Below are 21,232 nucleotides of genomic sequence, written 5' to 3'. Positions count from 1 at the left end.
CCCTTCCCTGAATCCAGCCTGTCACCAGGTCCTGTGGACTCCTTCCCCAGCTGTCTCCACTCTCTCTGCCTCTCTCTGACCCCACAGCCCCTCTATTTTTTTTGAATGTCCCCAAAGTGCCAGGCATTGAGCTGGTCTCTGACCGCTGTCCCCTCTCAAGAGGACCAGTACAGCAGCGTCTATACCAACTGCCCCATCTCCAGGCTTGCCCCCCGCCCTCTCAGTACTTACTGTAATAGCTAAGGGATGGGGCAGTGGAGCGCGTGCCTGCAGATTCTGTTGCTAAGGAAACCACTTCTTGGTTACCGGCCTGGGTAGCATTTGTCTCACTGGGTCTGGATCCCACTGAGTCGCCCCCACTCTCCAGGAAGATGAGGAGGAGGAGGCGGGAGAGGACAACAAGGGTGGGGAGGAAGGGAGAGAGGGAGCAAGAGACAGGCAGAGAGACAGAGATTAAGAGAGAGACAGGGAGAGAGATGCTTGCACAAAGAGAAGCAGAAATCAAGAAAGAGATTATGATGAAAGAGAGAGACAGATTCAGGGATGGGGGTAGGGAGAGAGAGAGGAGAAAGACAAGAAAGAAAAGAGGTTTAACGAGCAGCTGGAAGAAATAAAAGAGACCACAAAGAGAGAAATTGAGAGCAGGAGGCAGTGTAAAGAAAAACAGTGACGGGGGTGGGGATGGCCAGAAAACAAACCAATGCAAGAGAGATGGGGGGAAGGGAAGAAAGCCTCTAGGAGGAGCTGGGTCCCTGTAGGACCTTGCCCCCCACCATCCCCTTTGCCTCCCCATCCTTTTCTCCCACCCACATTGTCTACCAGGTATATGTTTGCAGCAGCCTCCGGGGTTCCTGGAGAAATCAGGAGGAAATCCCAGCCATCAGCAGATACTGGGCCCTGTTTGTTCTCCTTGAGTTCTGGAGTCACAATGTACCGGAGGTGACAGCAGGATGAGAGCCTACGTGTCCCGGCTTGCAGGCCAGGCATGTCTGTCCCCTGCCCTGGGGACCACTGGAATGCAAAGCTTTCCTTCCTCCTCAAGTGCCAGGGTTTGGGTGGCACTTTTTGGAGAGGGCACACAGACACATCAGACACTGGGCGGTCATCACACCAGCTTGGGGGGTGCAGCGTCACCACACAGAAGGGCAGTTGAACACAGAGGCAGAGACAACGTTACACACCAAGACACACAGTTCTTCACAGGCAGTTAGAGTTGCACAGACACCAAAGCAATGATGCTCCCAGAACATTCTCTGTCTCTGTCTCTTACACACACACACACACACACCAGAAAAACATCCCATTTGTGACCTTGCCTTACACGACACTCTATCATGTGGTAGAATTATCAACAAAACTTGTTTTTAATGATGGTGTTGACCTGAGGAATCTTCAGACAGAGGCTGGTGGCCTGAGGTGACCACCAGCAAAGAACTGGCCCAGGTCTTGGACCCAGAGTCTCCCAGAGAGAGCTGACCTCTAAGAGGGAGCGGAGGCCAAGTCCTCCAACTGCTTCGTGAAAGACGACTAGAAATTTGCCTGGGGGAAAGAAACACGGTACAAAATACATTCAGAGCCCCCTGGCTGGGCCCCGGGGTGGCCCGAATCCTACAGATGAGGGGCTCAGGGAAGAGAACCACGGGTCCAGTCCTCTGGCCCTTCTCTTTGCATGGCCACGTTCCAAGGGGTGGAATGTTATTAGTCATATTCCTCTTAAAAAAATATATCTCTTTACACTCGCCTTCTCCATAGTCTCTCGGCTATTTGGGAATGAGCCTTTATCTGCACCCCAGGGCTTCAGAGGTGGCTGCTTGGGGGGCTGCTCCAGACAGAATAGCAAAGAGCTGTGACCTATGGCTTTTGCACCTACATGGTGGGGGGATGGTGTAGGTGCACAAATGTGGGCTGGATGCAAAACCACCGGTACCCAAGGTGGGGGGAGAGATGGGATCCTGGATCTCAATGCTTTCCGAGACAGATGATCAGTGATTTAGGTCCTCGGGAATCCTTTGGTTTGATGTCTCAGCATCAAAAGAGCAGCGTTTGTATGGACATGAACAACCATCCCATTCACCCCGTTCCTTCAACCCCGAAGAGAAGCTGGCCCCGTTGGACTATGAGCAAAGGGAGGTCTACGGTCTGGGAAGGTAGTGGGGTCTCTTGCGGTCACGGTTCCACCTGATTTGGAGCCCTCTTGTTGCCTCTCCTGGATAGCAAGGGACCTATTGGTAGGGGTCAGAAGGGCAGTGTCACATCAACGTGTGGGACCCCACGGTGGAGAGGTGTGTTACCAGAGCTCTCATCCTCACTCAGATTCTGCACGTGGCTTGTGGCCATCCTGGTGACATAATGGTTGGTGCCTGAGGACCCTGGAAGTGGGTCACCACCTGGATACAGCTGGGGAGGAAAGGGAAGAATTCCAGCCCTCGAGGTGCACAGGAACCAGGTCGTTTCTCAGGAGTGCTGTGACCTGGTGGGGGGGGGGGGCGGGTTGGCATGTCAGTGACCCCACGCGGTGGCCCCAGTTAACCTGCTCTGAGCACCATTGCTCCCCTGACCCACCCAGCATGTCAGAAACCTAAGGCCGCAGAGAAACTTCCCAGCAATCTTTCTTCAAACAGAAGTGGCCAGGATAAGCCCTGGCGCCAGTGCTTCCTGGGTGGGGCAGAGACGGGGAAGCCTTGAGCGCTCAGCTCAGCACGGAGGGGAGGAGAGTCTGGGGCCACATTTTCCCATGTCATTCTCTTTAGCTCTTGCACCAGGGTCCTCAACACCTGCGGTGGGGCACCCTTGTCTCTGGGACACCCATGAGCCCTCCTTCCCACAAGTGGAGCCCAGCGTGGTGGGCACAGGGACATGGGAGACAGAGAAGGGTCCATGTGGCTAGAGCTCCCTAAACCAGTTGCCCCCTCCATCTCTGGGGGCGCGGTGTGAGTAGGTGGGGAGCGCCCGCACAATCTCTTCGCTTGAGCCTCCTTTGTCATGCAGGAAACTCATCGAAGGCCAATAGCAGCCAAGGGGATTGTCCCCCAATCGAAGAGGGGACTGATGGGTGTGGGCCCCCAGGGGTCTGGAGTCCCCAGGGCCTGCTTGGTCTGGACTGCCAGCTCCCCGCCCCGCTCCGACCCATCATCTGGGGTAGTAGTCCTCGGGAACGCCCGTGAGGTTCCTCCCTTTAAGGGCCGCATCCACCGTCTTGATGTAGGCAGAGATGGTCTTCTGCATGTCCGCCGTGTAGGGGTCGTACTCCAGCTTCCGGAGCCCCGAGCGCTTGAAGTTGCCGTCCTTCTGGCTCTCCACACACAGCAGTCGGTCCTCCCTGACAGCCACACCCAGCAGGCCGACCATCCGGCCCAGCTGGACGAAGAGGTCCTGCTTCAGATCCTCAAAGTGTACCACCAGCACCTTCTTGCCGAACTTGAGCCAGTCCAGCGTGTGCGTGGCCCACCACGGGGCATAGTTCCTTACGAACTCTGGCCACTCTGTGGACAGAGCAAGGAGGCCCAAGTCAGAGGGAGGACGCAGGTCAGATGGCGCTGGCAATTCACAACAGCGCCACCACCGCTAACCCTTAGATCGCCAAACTCGCCTCCCTCCTCCCACCTCAGGGCTGCTGCTTCTGCCTGGAATCATCTCAGCCCCTCCTTCTCTCTGGGGAGAATGACATTTGTCTGGTGCTTACTCCATGCCAGGCACAGACTTATATATAAATCCTTGTTACTCTATTTTTATATTTTAATATATATTGATCTTAATATAGAGTGTAATAAATATACTAATAGAGCGATCAATTCACTTATTCCTCACAAGAACACCGTGAGGCAGGCATCATCGTTTTCTTCATTTACAGAAGGGGGAACTCAGGCACAGAGAGGTTAATTAACTTGCCCAAGGTCACGCAGCGCAGCTAATAACTGGCAGAGCCAGGATTTGAAACCAAACAGTCTGGCATCAAAGTCTGGGCTTTTAACTACCGAGTTATCCTGTGTAGGAACAGTTATCCTGTGTAGTAACAGTATCTTCTCACAGGATAGTAATAGGGCCTTTGTACAGAGAAGTGGAAAAAGCATACAAAATTTTTAGCATGGTGCCCTGTACCCAGTAGGTGCTCAGTAAACGTTGGCTAATATTATTACTGTGATTATTCTGTTCTCAGGTGAGATGTCATCTTCCCTGACTCCCCAGGCTCAGGCAGGTACCTCCTCTGGGCTGAGGGCAGTTTAAATCAGATTATTTACATTGTCATTTTGACACCTTTCTATCCTATCTTTCTTTCTTTGATTTTTATTGAAGTATCACACACTGTTTCTTTGTGCTGTTTGTTCCCTTGCCATGGTAAAAGGGCAGGATGGATTGTCACCAAGATTGGGAGTGTGCGTTTGGGATCCCCTGACTCAAGAGACGGGCTACAACAGAATGTGGGAAATTCACCGGAGAGCCCTGGAGAAGACCTCAGAGAGAGCCAGCCAGCCAGCCCCAGGAGCTGTTGAAATTCTGATAAAGGGGAACCCAGGAGGGGGGTGGTGGAGGATGTTGGGAACAGAGAGAGGGATTTGCAGCCTCAATTCTGAGCCCCAGCTGGAGAATCATGGGGCCTGTACTCCAGAACCCTGAAGCCATACCCCCTGCTTCTCACAGGGGCAGCACCACCCTGCACCCTCCAGAGGGATATGTTTACTGAACCAGGCTCAGTGAGCCTCCCAAGCTGGGTTGGGGAGCCCAGCTGGTTCTTAATAACTAAATCCTCATCCTTTGCTGGATGATGGATACCCCTTATCTCATTTAATCATAGTAACTACCCTGAAAGGAAAAGACTACTGTTCATTTGTCACCAGTGAGGAAACGGAGGCTCAGAGACGTGAAGTAATTTGCCCAAGGTCACACAGCCGGGAAGCATCATCCAGACCAGGCCTGCCTGATTCCAGGCCCCCATCTTTCCTAGGCACCAGCAGCCTCACCCCCACTCCCTCCCACTGCCTTACACCCAGCAGGGGCTTAATAAATGGTTGTTGAACTAAATTGAAATTCCCACCCGCCGAGTTGTGATGTGATAAAGGGCTCCTCTTTCTTTGCAGAGCACATCAGAATCTGTGGTGAGGCTCCTGCTCCCCCAGTGACCCCCTGGAACACCACAGCCACTTGGGAAATATTTATGCTGATGACAAAGATATTTTTTATCCTTCAGGTAGATTATTTACAATGTATCTAGCTAATTGGGCCCGTACTGTTATAAGACCAGATGTATCTGTGTGATTAGGAAAAAATCTAGCATGTGTATACTCTGCTTTATTTTTTGAGAAAGAATTTCCCCATTCCTGAGTCATCTCACAGCATCCCTGGTGATTCAGGACAATTGCCGCTCCCATGGCAGAAACCCAGATGGATGGAGAAGGCACTCGGTCACCCAGTAACACACAGATCTGGATGGACTTCCAGGCTTAGCGACTTGTGACCATCTCAAGAGGTCCCTGGAAGGTGGTCCTCAAGAAGAACGAAGGGCCTGTCTGCACGATGGCCTGGATCCCCCAGATGGTGCCCCTGGCCTTGGACACAGGCTGGGGGGAGACGACATGGCATCCCTGTGACTGCAAACTTCCCTGGGGTGGGAATGTACGTTGCCTGAGCACCTACTGTGTGCCAGGACTGTGCTGGGCACTTTGCACGCAATACCTCACGCAGTGCCCACAAGAAGCCTGGAGAGTAGGAATTACTCTAGCTCCATTTTACACACGGGAACAAAGGAGGCTCAGAGATGTGAAGCCACCTGCCCATGGCCACACAGTGGGTGTCCAGGGCAGGATTTGAACCCACGTCTATCCCAGACTGAGCCTGGCTCCCGCCCTCCTGGCAAACCCTTTAAGAGCACCTGATCTGACCATCGCCAGCACTATTCTCGCCCCAGATCCTAGTCTACATCCACTTACCTCACCTTCAGGTGTCATCTAAGACACGGGTCTGTTCACAGAAGACTTTGGAGTCAGACTGCCAGGGTTCAAAACCCAGCTCCTCTCCATATTGGCTGTGTGACCTTGGGGACGTCAGGAGGTCTCCTTGAGCCTCAGTTTACCCATCTGCACAATGGCAACTGTGCTAAGACCTCCATCCTAGACACACCATACAGATGGAATGGAATAAGATTTGCAGACCCTGGCACCAGGGCTGGGGCATAGGAGGCACTGGATAAATGTTGGCTACAATTATTCTTGATGTTGGTCCCCAGCATCTCTGAGATGCCCCAAGTGGCCCATCATTTTGGGGCAGCAGATACTTGCCCCCTCCCCACCCCTTCCTAGATCAAAGATCCCTCACTTGAAGCTTCTGAATGACTTCGCTGGAACAAAGAAGAACAAAAATGAAAAACAAAAGCCCTCATTTAGCTCAGGATTCCCGGTAATTGATGGCTGCCTTCAAATTGGGCAATAAAGGCACACTATGCCATGGACCACTGGTAATGAGTGCTGGTTCTGCCGGAACTGTCCCCCACAAGGGCCCGGCGGGACACGGGCTGGCCACTCTCTGCTTCATCTTCTTGTCAAAGGGAGGAACCGGGGTCTGATTAATAGCTTAACTGTATTTAATTCTCCACGGAATCATTAAACACGGTCTCTGTTTCATTAAACAGATCCAGGACAATTCACTTTGTGTAATAATAGTATCACATAAAACTTTGCTTTGGGCCCACTCCAGGGATATCATAAAATCAATGTTATGGAACCAAAAGCCAGGGGTGGGTGGTGGTGACACGAGCCTCGACCCAGCTATAACTGGGAGGGGGACATGGGTGAGTGACCTCTGCTCTTAGGTGGGAGTAACCCTCACATTCCCGGCCGAGGGTGTCCTAAAGCAGTGATTCTCAAATTTGAAAGCTCACAAGAAGCTTCTGGAAGGAATCTTGTTAAAATGAGAATTCTGATCCAGTAAGCCTGAGGTGGGACCTGAGAATCTGCATTTCAAACTAATTCCCAAGTGATACTGACGCTGCTGGAGCAGGCAAGGGTCTCAAACTCAAGTGCCTACAGGGTCAGATGTTAATGCAAATGAGAGGAATGGGTGGGTGGGGTCCGTGGGCATGGGGTTCTTTGGGGAAGGCTCTCAGGCAGAGCACTTGAAGACCTGGGTCAGGCCTGGGAGGAAGCATTGGGAGAAGGTCCCTCCCAACCCAGACTAATGAGGGGGCCCCAGGCCCCCAATAGGAGGTGTGTGTCCTGAAATCTCCTCTTTCCCATCCCCTGCAGCCTCTGGGCTCAGCCTGTCCTGACACCTCCCTTATCTTTGGTTTTAAAGCCCCCAACTGTCTTGAATAAGGAAGAGGCAAGGTGGCTCCTGGGAATTAGGAAATTGCCTAAACCTGAGACGAGGGGTTATGCCAAGAGGGGGGAGCCTCTGAATGTACCAGAATGTCAGCAACACCCCAAGGTGAGAGACAGCCTGGTAGCTAGTGCCTGGGTTTGGATCTCAGCTCACTCAACTCCTGGGGCCTCCGCCACATGACTCGCTCCCTTCCTGGGATGGTTTTCTGCTACCGGTGATTGTGGCAGCCCTTCTTACCGCCTCGGGTAATTAGAAGATTTAAATGAGACAATTATCGCTAAGTGCCTGGTCCCATATGAGCTTCCCCAGTGAATTCCCTCCCTTTTTACTTGGGGCAGCAGGATGCCTGGGAGGTGGAGAGCTGGACTCTAGTCCTGCCATTATGTGCCCGAGTGACTCTGGCAGGCCCTGCCTCTCTTGGGCCTCATTTTCCCCACTAATAGAGAATGAATCCGTGGTTCTCAGGCCTGCCTGCACACTGCTTGAAAAAATACCAGTGCCCAGGCTCCACTCCAGTAATCGTCTGGGGTGCAGCCTGGGCACTGGGACTTCCCCACATCCTGGGATTCTGATGTGCTGCTGGGGCTGAGGACGCCTGGGTTCAGCGATCTCCCAGGTCCTTTGCAGCTTGACAAGCAGAGCATCTGCTCCCGGGACAGGGTCCTGCCGTTGGCACCTGCAGACTTCTCAGCCTGGCTCCAAACAGTGGTCATTTTTGACTGTTCTACAAATAAATAATTCAGAGGTCTCTTTACCCCTGGGAACAAACGTCATCACCTGTCCAAGCTTCCACCCCCTCACTGAGAGAGGGGGTGAAGCAGGGAAAGGGACAGACAGGTCCCTTGAGCAAACTGGGAACCCAGGGCACAGTTGGTCAGGCAGGCCCAAGGGTTTTCATCAATGACATCAGTGCTGAGAATGTGATTGGCTGAGTTAACGTTGTCCTGCCTGCTCTGGTTCTCTCTGGGGAGGAGCTGGAGCGTGGAGCAGCTGGGGGCCAGGGGGAGGGTTTGGAGGAGTGGGAAGCACCCCTGGGCCTAGAGGCTGCAGCAGCTTGGTTCCTTGAAGCTGGATGAGGTCGGCAGGGCTCACGTTCACAGAGTACTTACTCGGCATCAGGAGCTCTGAGCGGGGGGCTTTTTAGCCACTGACGTTCCGTCTAACTCATTATCATAGCTCAGTGGTTAAGGGCATGGGCTCAGGAGCAAGACTCCCTGGGTTCAAACCCCTGCTTCACCACTTCCTGGAAAAGTGCCTTCACCTCCTGAAACTAGCTTGCCCCATCTATAACACCGGGTTAACTGTGTTGACCTAACCCAGGCATCAGCTAGCAGGCTGTCTCTCACCTTGGGGTGTTGCTGACATTCTGGTCACGCATGGAGGTGACTTCCATTATGGTAATGGAGATATGGGTGATAACTGACATGGGATTTTGAGGAGGTTGGGTCTGACTTTGGAGCTCTCCCCACTACTGTGGACCGCTGCGCTGTACTGAGACATTCTTCCATTCTGGAATCTACTAAGCACCAGAGGTGAACATCAAACTCAGATCATCATAATGAAGTTTACTGCTCGGAGACTGACACTGTCACTTCCCAGCTATACCTGGGGCAAGTCACTTAACCTCTCTGAGTTTTCCAATCCAGAGTAGTTGAGAGGGTTCATAGAATGATGATCTTAGGAGCTCATAGGTGACCTCATGGCCACTCAGCCACTGACCTTGGGCTGGATTCAGATCCCAGGAAAGGACTCTTGAACACGAGGGTCCACTGAGTGTTTTTAAAGGGTTAAATTCTTGGATTTTTATTACCTCCACTTTATAAACAGGACAATCTAAGCTCATGGAGGTGAAGGAGCTTTTCTAGGAAGTCGTGGAGTTGGGATCTGAACTCAGGGAGTCTTGGTCCAGAGCCCATGCCCTTAACCACTGTGCCATGATAACAACCTGGCTCACAGAGGGTGATGCTGGTGGGTATGGTGGGATGTGCAAAGCATACCTGCTCATCTGTAAGCAGGACCTGGACACTTACACACATGCCCTCAAGGCTGCCCTCCTGGATTCCTGGCAGGAGACAGCACCAGCCCCTCGCACTGCCCTCTGCACCTAAGGGCCCCCCCCCACTCCAAAGCAGTACCTTTGCCCTTCCAATGGGCATGGGCAGCAAAGCCGATGTGTCCGCCATACTTGCGGTTGAACTCTGCCATGAGGGCCTTGTAGGGGTTGCGGATGAGCAGGATGGCCGCGTCGAAGGCCTCGATCTCCTTCTGGCCACTCTCGTGCGTCTTGATGCAGATGGTCCTCCCGCTGCGCCAGTGGTCCCGCTCACCTTTAAACCCTTCCCACAACCAGGGGGTTAGGGAACGTGGCACTGAGCTGAGGGACACAAGAGGTCCACCCCACCCCCTCCTGGACCCCTTCAGGAATCGTCAGACGTTCATTTGTCCACTCATTCATTTACTCACGTACTTATAGAGCACCTACTACATGCCAGGCACTGGGCAGGGAGAAAATGATTTACAAAAACATCCATGGGTCTTAGTTTTTGAGAGCCAGATAATTTGAATAGTGACATAAATGAATGTAAAGTCACTGCCGTGGTGAGAGCTACAGAAGAGGAGTAATCATGCCTACGTGCCACGAGAGTGGCCTGACTGTGATGTGCTGGAGGATTCCTCTTTGGGTGGAGTCTACATCTCCACCCCACTGATGCTGGGCACGGCCATATGACCTGCTTTGGCCAGCGGATTGAAGGCGGAAATGGGTCTCTGCCAAAGTCTCAGGATGCATCACGTTTCTGTCCACTCTTGTGTGTTTCTGCTGTCACTGAGAAGGACATGCCTTGGAAGCCTGTTGGTCCCGGATGGTGAGAGACCCATGGAACAGACATGGGTCCAACCTGCAGTCTGCAGCTGAGCAGCCCAGCCAGCCTGGCCAAGATCACTGAGCTAGTCAGGCAGCATCCAGAAAGACTTCCTGGGAGAAGAGGTGCTTAGGCTGAGAACTGAAGGACGAGGAAGAATTTACCATCCCAAGTGAGGAGGGAAAGGTGGTGGGAACAGCAGGTGCAAAGGTCCTGTGGTGGGTGGGAAGAAACGTGTCGCACATGAGCGACTGGTACAGGAGAGCAGAGGGCAAGAGGGGGTTGTGATGAAGAGTTTTAGTACTGGACCAGAAAGACTACACAGCCTTTAAAAGGAATTAAGCAAAAGGAAGGAGGGACCTGATCAGGTGCTCATTTCAAAAGCTGAGGAACTGAAAGACGTTCTGGGTAGCTGGAGGATGCTTCTATAGCACCGACTCCGTGCTGGACACTGCTCTGAGCCCTTTTCATGTAGTAGACAACTGATCCTTTCAATAATCCTTTGCGGGTTTTATTTGATAGATGATGAAACAGTCCCAGGGAGAGCAAATAACTTGCCCAAGTTACAGAGCTAGCGAGAGGCAGAGCTAAGGTTCAAAGCTAAGCCATCCTGCCGCCCAAGACTGTGCTCTTCTCCATCTTGGCCTCCCATGCCCATGAGAGTTAAGGCATTTGGATGGGCTCTTCAAAGCCAGTTAGAATGCTAATGTATCAATACTAGACCTTCAAGATACTGGCTGTGTTTCCAACTCAATGAGTGATCTGGGACATCGTGTCATCTCTTTGGGATTCAGTTTCCTGTATGAGGTGCCCAGCATACAGTAAGTGCTGAAGGAATGACTTAAATGGAGGGAAGGTCCCAGGCATATAGTAGGTGCTTGATAAGTGTGTAATGTTGATGGAAGCAGGTGAGGTACCCAGGACATGATACTCAGGAAATGTTTGTGGGATGTAAGTGAAGGGAAAGTACCAAGCACACAGTAGGTCTCGATAAACATGCCTGGGTGAGCTGAACAGCACATAGTAGGTGCTCAGGAAGGGGTATTCCCATGCCCTCCCAGGGGGTCTTTCCCAAGCTCCTGCCCCCATTCCCTGTTCCCCTCCGCCTCCTCACCTTTGTTGTAGAGAGAACCGTCGAAGTAGTAGCTGCCGGTGTAGAAGCCGGTGGCCAGCTCAATGAGGTGGCGAGCCCACGTGTTGCCGGCACCTGGGAAGCTGGCCAGAGCGATGAGCTGCTTGGACTTGGCTGGGAGGAACCTTCTGTCCATGCAGCGGTTGTCTGCAAAGGGCAGGGCACAGACAGGGGTCAGTGGCAGGGGCACATCAGAAGGAGCCTGTTCAGAAGGGACCAGGGTGTGAGTCCCATCCCTGCCACTTCCCAGCTGTGCGACACAGTGCTTTCTGGGCCTGTTTCCTCATTTGGAAATGGGAAAGTGGTTATATGAGATAATATATGAAAAAGGATAAGCACATGGTACGGTTTCAATAAAAGTCAGCCAGGAGGATGAGCCTTCTCTCCAGCCTCAGTTTCCCCCCTGTCACAGTGAGTCTCTTATCACCCCCACACCTGCCTCCAGATTAAAACTCACAAATGCTGTCCATCTGCATGGGACTGAGTCCAAGGTTTTTATCTTGACCTTCAAGCCCCGTGTGGCCTGGCCCTTGCATCCTCCCAGGCTCACGCCACCCACATGCTCTCCCCTCAAACTCCCCCACCTGCCAGCCACTTGGTTCTTTCACTGTCTCATCCGTGCTCTGCTCCTTGCTGACTTGGCAGCTTCAGGTGCACTGGTCCCTCAGCCTTCACTGCCTCCTACCTGCCTTTGACTGCTTATCATCCTGCTCTCTGCTGAATTGGACTCTTCCTTCCTCCCTTCCTTCCTTCCTTCCTCCCTCCCTTCCTTCCTTCCTCCCTCCCTCCCTCTCTCCCTCCTTCCCTCCCTCCCTCCCTCCCTCCCTCCCTCCCTTCCTTCCTTCCTTCCCTCCCTTCCTTCTCTGACTCCCTGGGCTATCATTAGTGTACTATGTCCATCTCTCTCATATTACTTTCTGCTACTGTAATTCAAACAATTATTTGTTTAGTCAGAAACCCTGCCATATTGTCCTTTGCTGATTCCCTGGCACTTTCCATACTATCTGGCATCCATCTAACCATCCATCTACCCATCCATCCATCCATCCATCCATCCAAGGAACATTTATTATCCTTACTTGCTGTCTCACAATAGCCCTTCAAGGGAAAAGTTTGAAGTCCTAAATTTAAATTCCAATTCTGCCACCTCCTTGCTGGGTAACCTTGGAAAAATGATGGATCTGAATAAACCTCGGTTTCCTCACCTGTAAAATGGGAATGCTGATAATGATGACATCCTGGGGGTTGGTTAGGAGGGTTAGAAGAGAGAATGGGTGTTGAGTGTTAACACAGGGCTCACATGCTGTGAGCTCTTAGTATTGATGCTGCTAGCCAGAGACCAGGTCTCTTCCCCACCATGCACGTTTAATCTGTTTGTTCAGAGGAGAGCAGACTTTGGAAAAAAACAAACCAAAAAGCATCTTTATCAAGCCAAGTAGGTGTCTGGGAATGGTTTTCATGAGAACACATTGCAAAAAGGAGCCTAGATGCAAAACTTTCTGCAGTGTGGTTATGTTTTATATTTTGACAGGGGTGTGGATTTCATAGGACCCAGTTGGCATCAAATAGTACACTTAAAATGTGTGCATTTCACTCTATGTAAATGCTACTTCAAAAAATCATAAGTAAATATTGAATTATAATTAGTGATATGCAGACTGAAGTGTAATGATGTTTGCAACTTACTCCGAAATGCATCCAAAAATAAAAATTGAGGGATGAAGAAATGGAGAGATGTATGATAAAGTAAACAGAACAAAATGTTGACAAATGTAAAATCTGTAGGATAAGTCTAGCAGGTTCACTGTGTAATTCTTTCCATTTTTTTCTAGAGGTTTGACATTTTTTCATAATAAAATGTTGGGAGAGAGAAAGAACCTGGCTCCTCAATTTCCCCTGAAAACAGAATTCTCCATTCAAATACTGCCTGGGCGGCGAGGATAAAGGTGGTTATTTTCAGCACTAAAAAGGAAGTTTATTTGGTTCTTAAGCTCCACAAATCGAAATAGATGCTGGAGGCAGTGTTGTATATAGTTTTGGGATCAGACAGACCTGGGTTTCGATCTAGGATGATCATGGCCTAGTTGTGTGACACTGAACAAGGCTCTTCACCTCTCTGAGCCTCAGTTTCCTCACCTGTAAAGTGGGGCTAATAAAACTTCCAGGATTAGATGGACAATGCATGTGAAGTATTTGCAGTATATGTTGAGAAGCTGAGATTAAGAGTGCAGGCTCAGGACCCAGATTGCCTTGGTCTGAATCCCAACTCTGTTCTGTCCTAGCTGTGAGACTCTGGCCAAGCTACTCAACCTCTCTGTGCCGAGTTGCCATATTTGTAAAATGGTAATAATAACAGCACCTATGTCATTGGACTGTTATGAGGATTAGATGAGTTAATTCAGTCTAAAGAGCTTAGACAGTACCTGGCACACAGTAGGTACTCAATAAACGGCAGCCATCGTGGACCAGACTCTTGGCAGCCTCGTGAACCACATGACTCTCAAGCCACCCCAGTGTGTAGGGCCTGCAAGTGTGACATGGGAAATTGAACACCAGTAATGGCCTGGGGCCAGGCACTGGGAATGAGCAAACCCATCAATCAGGGGCTATTGAAAAGGCTCCAGTGTCGGTTCTGTCCACATCAAAGCTGTTCATGGTCACGGGATAATTAAGCTGTGTATGACCCTTCCCCCAAGCTGGGGTAACGCAGTTCTGCACAGACTAACCAACACTTCCCGGAAACTAACAAACACTCATCCTTCCTCACCAGAGTGTAAATAAAGCCAAGGGCCACACTAGCTAAAGACATTTCTGCTCACTGGGCTCTTAGCAAGATTCAGCTGCCATGCAAGCAGCTGCAGTTGGCCACCACCGGTACGCCCATCAGGCCAAACAGGGGACAGGCTGTTGGTGAAGCTGCCACTAGCTCTTACAGCACCTTTGTGCAAATCAGATAAAGGTTCCCTCCCCTTCCTCTGGGCAGATGTGCTGCCATCCAGAGCGCACGGCATGACAGGCAGAGCACAGGCTGGCTTTCAGGCATTACTTTTCTTCTAGGTTATGCCTGTGCAGTGCTCAACCTGCCCGACCATATGTGGCAGCCTAGTTCCTGGGAGATGAAGAGGAGGTCTAGCCCAGTGGTGTTTTGTTAGCTCTCCAGGCTTCAGAGGGTGCGGGGAGTGTCCTTGGCACTGTGGGCAGAGGTTTCCAGCAGGGGCTTTGGAGTCAGAGACCTGAAAGCAAATCACTCTTGTAGATGTGTGATTATGGCCCGTTCTCAATCTCTCTGAGTCTTGGTTCTCCCATCTGTAACATGGGGATGCTATCACCCTGATCATAGGCTTACTGTGGGCTTCCCATCATTAAATGAGATGAGGCTTGGCATAGGACTGCACATTGTAGGTGGACAGTTTTTTCAGATATTGGGGTAATCCTTCACGGGTTTCCTTTGGGCTGAGCATCCCAGCAAGGCACCTTTCCAAGTGCCACCACCCTTCATGATGCCTCCATCAGGAGAAAAGATTTTCATCTAGAAATAGTATAAACACCATGACCTCAGGCAAGTCCTTTACCTGTTCTGAGTCTCAGTTTCCCTACCTGTAAAGTAGGCATAATGACTATTCCTGCCTCACAGGAAAGCTGAGGGGAATCAGTGAGAAAATGCATACGAAGGACTCAACACTGAGTCTGGCACAAAGAAAGTCCCTAAGTGCCACCATCACCACCACCACCACCACCACCATCGTCATCACAGTCTGGTACCCCAATAGATGGAAGAGGAGATAAACATTGAGTGTGGGTTCCACTAGCAAAGGAAGAAGGATGAAAGTGGAAAGGATGAGTGAAACAGAGAAAGAGAAGAAAAAGTTATAGGTAAGTTTGCAGAATCCTAGCATTGGAAGGCTAACAACCTACAGCTTCATTTTACACATGGAGAAACTGAGGCCCAGAGAGGGGACATGACTCGCCCAGGATCATGCAGTGGGTCTGTGTTGAAGACCCAAGTCTCCCACTCCCAGCTCAGATGTTTCCCCATTCAATCTCACAGCCCCCATTACAGGAAGAGCCACCAAGGGGGTCTTCAGTATAAGGGATAGAGATGAAGGTTTTCAGAACCATCCCCCTTGCCGGGGGCCCTCCCTCCATTGCCCATCCAGGATCTCTAAGCCTGGCTACGCTCACCAGCCCTGCCTCTGCCCTCTGCCCTCTGCTCTCTGCCCTCTGCCCTCTGCCCTCTGCTCTCTGGCCTGCACAGTTCTCTTGCTGACAGGCTGGCTGGAATGGACTTGCTGGAGCATCTCTGGGAGGGAGGCCGCTGGGAGAGCTTCTGGGGGTCTGCTGGGTCGGGGGGGACCTGGCTTACCTTGGACTTGCGTCTGATACACAATGAAGTAACTGTGTGTCCCGCAGCTCTCAAACTCCTCCGCGCTGCACTTCTGGGCACAGAGCTGTTCGTCCTCTCTCTCGTGGAGGGGAAATCGCGTAGTGGGGAAGCCACAGTGGCAGGCAGTGCCCGCAAGGGCTGCCAGTGGGTACTCCTGGGGATGAAGCAGGAGAGGAAGGGGAAGAAAGTCACCAAATCCCTGGACAGCCCAGACTCTGGATGCAGAACAGGATCTGCGTTCCAATCATCCCCTTCTCCATCACTCTCCCCAACTCAAGGGTCCCCAGGCTTCATCAGCAAGATTTTGCCCTACCTGCGTACCTCCTGTACTATTATATTTTCCAGCTTTTTTGAGGTATAATTAAGTAAAAAATTGCATCTATTTAAGATGTGCGACTTGATGTTTCGATGCATGTATACATTGTGAAATAATCACCACAATCAAGCTAGTCAACACATCCATCACCTCACATAGTCACCATTTTCTTTTTTGCTTTCCTGTACTATTATTCATTTATTTGTTTCCTTTATGTGTCAAGTCACTTTTTAAAATTAATTTATATATATATATATAAAATATATATATAATATATATATATAAGTTTTGGCTGTGTTGGGTCTTCGTTGCTGCACACGGGCTTTCTCTATTCAAAGGAAACTATCTATTACTCCTGAAAGTAGTACTGGTAGAGAAGTATCATTTCCATACATTTCCATACTGTAAACCCCAATACTACAGAAACAAAACCATGTGATTAAATTCTAACTAGGCACTCTGCCTGCCAAGAACTTGATCCTGGGGTCGACTCCGTTTTTCCTGCAAAAGGGAGATTAGTTGAGGGGAGAGAGGTGTTCAAGATACTTTAGCACTGAAAAGCAGCTTTCTCCTGGAGGTCTTGAAAGAAAACTGAAAAAGAAAAGTTTTTCTTATGGCCATGCATTATACCAGAGTAAATCCTCTGCGTCTGACAGTGATATGAAGCCCATGCTTTGGGAAAAGCTGTCTGAATCCTTTCTTTTAAGCCAAAGAGGATGTTGATACCTACGTGTAGCCACAGTCTTTGTGGAGACCTGCTCCTAAGTGTTTTATTTGTTCTATGAAAGAGCTAAGTGGGAGCAGGCTGGACCTGAGATTTGGAGGGCAATGGACCGTCCTTTGTCCAATTTGCTTCTGCTCAGACCCATGAAGCTGAATTCTCCCTGGTAGCTGGTCCAGGAATAATCTGGTAACAAACCAAGGTCATACCGCCGTGCCTGGTTCCGGTGAGCTTTGCCATGGTAGGTTTGGTTTCTTTCTCACCGGTGTTAAATATGAGCTACAGCACGTAGCCAAAGATCAGAGAGATGCTGATACACAGGTGGGTGAGCCTGGGCTGTGACTGATGGTATTTTCTAGCCGGGACCCATGTTGAAGCCTCCTCTGACACCCTAAGTCTTTCAGACCCTCCACCACTTGACACAAGCAGCTCTGGACCCCTGTCCACTTAATCCCCTCAATTTTCCTCCTGTGGCCCCCTAAGGAGATTAGAGGAAACTAGAAGAGGGAGGTTTGCAGCGGGGCCTTCCTGTTCCCCTGCCACCCCGCCCACGCAACCTGCCCACACCTTTGCTTCCCTCCAGTCCTATGTACAGCTGGACTCTCTTCCATACTGGTTTGCCCTGTGACCTCACTGTCTTGTGTTTGTCCTCCACCTCCAGCTGACCTGTATGTTCCTCCAGGGCCCTCAGGACAGAGGGATGTCCACCTGGAGGGAATGCCATGGGAGGGGGATTCCTGCCCAAGAGAGAAAGCTGGACAAAAAGACGGTCAAACCTTCTTTATTCTTATGAACATCGCCCCTGACCTTCCAGGATGCCTCTCGGGAGCAGAGCAAGCACGCAGGAAATGCTTGGTGACTTGAAGTGGCCTGGCTGCCCTTGAATGGTTCCTGGAAACCTCTCTGTGGGGTCTCTAGGGTAGCTCAGAAGTCAAGAGAATAGATTTGGCGTCAGTCCCAGTTCTGCCACTTGCTTGCGCTGTGAGCTTGGGCAAATGACTTCATCTGTCTGAGCCTTGGTTTTGTCATCTGTGAAATGGGGATGAAAATTCCCGACACCTAGCTTTGTTGTGAGAGGTAAACTGTGTGACCCGTGGGGCAGAGGGCTGCATGGAGGAGGTGCTCGGTAAGTGGCAGTTTCTGTGATGATCCTTTCAGTCTTCCTGAGACATGCTTTGTGAATTAGGAGCCTTGATGAAAGAAAAGCCAAGCAGGATGACACAGAGCAGGTGGGGGCATTCAGCAGTTGGGGTGCAGGCTGAGCACCCAGGAAGGGCCACAAAGTCGGCCCCCAGCAAGTGCCAGCATCATGGAGGATAGATAAAGACCATATCTTGTTGACTTTGCACCCCCAGCACTGAGCACAGGGGCCTGGCACAAAGCAGGTTCTCATCAAATATTAGCTGAGTGAATGAATGAAATGGGCAACCACCTTCTTGTGGTTGCGGGGGGGGGGGGTGGTTCTCCTTTGAACCCTCGTGTAACTAGCTCACCTTGAGTGAAGGAGGGAGTTCCTCAGACATCACTGAATGCCAGTGATGCGCCTAGCTCTGTGCTGGGTATTGGGAGTGGTCACAAAATGTTTTAGGCACAGTCTCTACTCTTGTGGCGTTCCCTGTCTGGCTTGGGAGGAAGGATAAACAGTCACCCATCAAGGATCTCAGGCTGAGAGAGGATCAGCCAGTTGGCTCATCCAGTCCAACTGCTATCCAATGTCCAAAGTTCCGTACACCACACCTGCCCTGCCTCTGCTTGCATACCTCCAGTGATGGGGAACTCACTCTGTCCCAAGGTGGGACTGTCCTTGCCTTTACCTGGCAATCTTCTACTCATGCTTCTCGGCCCGGTTCACATGTCGCCCTCACTCCTGAGCAGTCGTCACTATTAGAACAAACACACATCTTTGGAGGGAAAGAAATGGGCCCCATGTAACTCCTACCCTTCGGAGCCACATGAAACAGTCACGCTCCCCCCATGTCACAGATCACAGTAATGACCTCTCTCATCCCAGCTGGGCTGCTGCTTCTCCAAGCCACGCATCCCGTTCCTCCAGCTGTGTCACACCACCCTCCCCAGTGTTCCGTGCACAGAACCGGGCTCACCTTCTCTGTGCAAAGGTCCACACACTTGTCCACAGACATGTTGGGCATGGCAGCCGTCACGGGCAAGGCCAGGGAGAGGTTGTCGGGCCTGCGGAAGCAGCCTCGGAAGACTGCACTTCCATCTGGAGAGACAGAGGGAAAGGAACTAGTCAGATGTAGGCTGGGAGAACCACCTTCTGAAGGAAGCACTTATAAATTGAAGTCCAGAGAAGGCAAGAGTCTCGCCCAAGGTCACGCAGTGAGCCACAGTGGAGACTCATGAGCTAGAAAATTCAAAGAATGTCCTCAACCCTGGCATCTCTGTCAACAACACAGGTCACTGAGATGTTCTTGCTGGGCCGTATAAGCCCCTTTTCTTTGTCACCATTCCTATGTCTCGCTTTCTCATTCTTGGTGGTGGCAACTTTTCATTTAGGGAAATGATAGATGCCATGGAGGATTTTCGTGATCTCATCAGGAGAGGGTTGGGCATTTGAGGATGGAGGGAAGCAAAGGGTCCAGAGCTCTCCTGCCCCTCCTTCCAGCACTGGGGTGCCCCCTCTCCCTCCCATTGTCCTGGGCTTTAAGGGAAAAACCGGGGCCTTGGGAGTCTCTGCCCCACTCAGTGCTATAAGGGACTGATTTGTTGGAGAGATTCCCTTTAAGATAACCTAATCTGGAAACATCCCAGCTACGCAACAGAAAATTCAGAAGACGTTGCTATCTCTTTAATAGAAGTCATCCTCAAAACAATACTCAGAGATGTTGCCTTCAGCTGGGTTTACTTGAAGCCGAACCTGAGACAATGTTTTATGGCTTCTCAGGAGAAGCAGGACAGGGCAGGGGAGGAGCTAAGTAAGCATGTGATCTTGGCTGGGTCCCACCTCCAGCCTGGAGGGTAAACTGTACCACAGAGTTGGTCCCACTTTAAGGAAAGGGGCCGACCTTGGCCCTATGTGCCCCCCTCCCCAACATCTGTCATTTGGAAGGCTGCTGGGGCAAGGGTCATTTTTCAGACAAGGGGGCAGATGTGAGCCATTGGTGGTAAAGAGGATTTGGGTGGGTACCCTTTGCATCCATTACAGGTGTACACAAAGACTTATCAATAAGGATGCTCATTGCAGCATTTATTTAAATTAATAGGTGAGAGACTGGAAGCAACCTTGCTGTCCAACAATGAAGTACTGGACAAATAAAGTAGGGAATGACAACACAATGGGATTCTATGCCCCATCAAAAATAATGATGTTAAAGGTTACTTGAAAGAGATGAAGATGTGTTCAAGACAGAATGTTAAATAAAAACTGAGACCATGAAACTCCACATATTATAAAATATCAATTGTGTCCGCAAATTATCTCTCAGTGTAAATCTCTGGAGGGACATAGACTAATATGTTAACAACCATGGTTATCTCTTAACAGCAGGTGTGATGGTTAAGTTTTGTGTCACCCTGGTGAGGCTATGGTGCCCAGTTGTTTGGTCAGACATTGGTCTAGGTGTTGCTGTGAAGGTTTTTTGTAGATAGGATTAATATCTACAGTTAGTTGACTTTAAGGAGACTTAAAAGAGATTTCCCTCTAAAACGTAGGTGGGCCACATCCAATCAGTTGAAGGGATGAGGGAAAAAAACGAGGTTTGCCAGAGAAGAAGGAATTCAGCCTCTGGATGTCAGGCTTGCCAGCCTCTACAATTGCATGAGCCAATTCCTTAAATCAATCTCTTAATTTATATATTTGCCTATATCTTACTGGTTCTGTTTCTCTGGAGAACTCTGATAGGATATAGGCAATTTTTATTTCCACCTTTTTGTAAAACTCTTTTCTAACTTTTTCGACAGTGCATATTTATTTTTTAATGTAATAAAGACAAATTTAAAAAATTATAAGTGGCCCCTGTCAAATTTATCTAAAGACTCATGGTGCCCATTTTAAATTGGGTTCCACTGTTCTCAAATCTGAGCTGTATACACTTTCTAGAAGCACAGCTTTCACATAAAATAAAGGACGCTGTTGATGCAGTGAATCAAAATCAGGAGCACAAAAGTAAGTGCCATTTACTGAGTACCTACTACGTGTGATCCACTCTTCTGAGAACTTTGCGAATGCCATCTCATTTTACCTTCCTGGGAACTCTGCAGGGTCCATAGTAAACTCTCATTTTACACGTGAGAGACACAGGGCTTAGAGAGGGGAGGTTACGTGACAGTACTAGGGACCCACTGTTGGCGAAAACGTGCTAAGGATCATCTCAGACAGACAATGCTAATCCTTGGGGAAAAGTGAAGCAAGCTACAAAAATCATATATCTCCATCTATGTCTGTATCTGGGTCTATCTATTGTGTAAACCACTCCTCCCCCCCTTTTTTTAGCATATACGTATATATCTATATTTAAGTGCAGAGAAAGGATATGAAATTACTCCC

General features: G+C 50.2%; 1 protein-coding gene across 5 annotated transcripts in view; it reads right to left on the bottom strand.

Moving 5' to 3' along the window:
* Nucleotides 1-1,345: 1,345 nt before the first annotated feature.
* Nucleotides 1,346-21,232, bottom strand: part of WSCD2 (WSC domain containing 2) — a 247,943-nt gene continuing 228,056 nt past the window's right edge. For all 5 annotated transcript variants that reach the window (XM_082353823.1, XM_082353819.1, XM_082353822.1 and 2 more), the window contains 5 exons: nt 18,828-18,949; nt 15,668-15,842; nt 11,287-11,451; nt 9,447-9,647; nt 1,346-3,482 (listed from right to left, as the gene is read on the bottom strand). In XM_082353823.1, coding sequence (XP_082209949.1) covers nt 3,130-3,482; nt 9,447-9,647; nt 11,287-11,451; nt 15,668-15,842; nt 18,828-18,949 — 1,016 coding nt within the window. In that variant the 3' untranslated portion in view covers nt 1,346-3,129. The remainder of the gene's footprint in view (nt 3,483-9,446; nt 9,648-11,286; nt 11,452-15,667; nt 15,843-18,827; nt 18,950-21,232) is intronic.

Source organism: Balaenoptera borealis, assembly GCF_965194805.1.
Source record: "Balaenoptera borealis genome assembly, chromosome: 14".
Classification (NCBI taxonomy): domain Eukaryota; kingdom Metazoa; phylum Chordata; class Mammalia; order Artiodactyla; family Balaenopteridae; genus Balaenoptera; species Balaenoptera borealis.
This window is presented reverse-complemented; position numbering and strand designations above follow the sequence as displayed.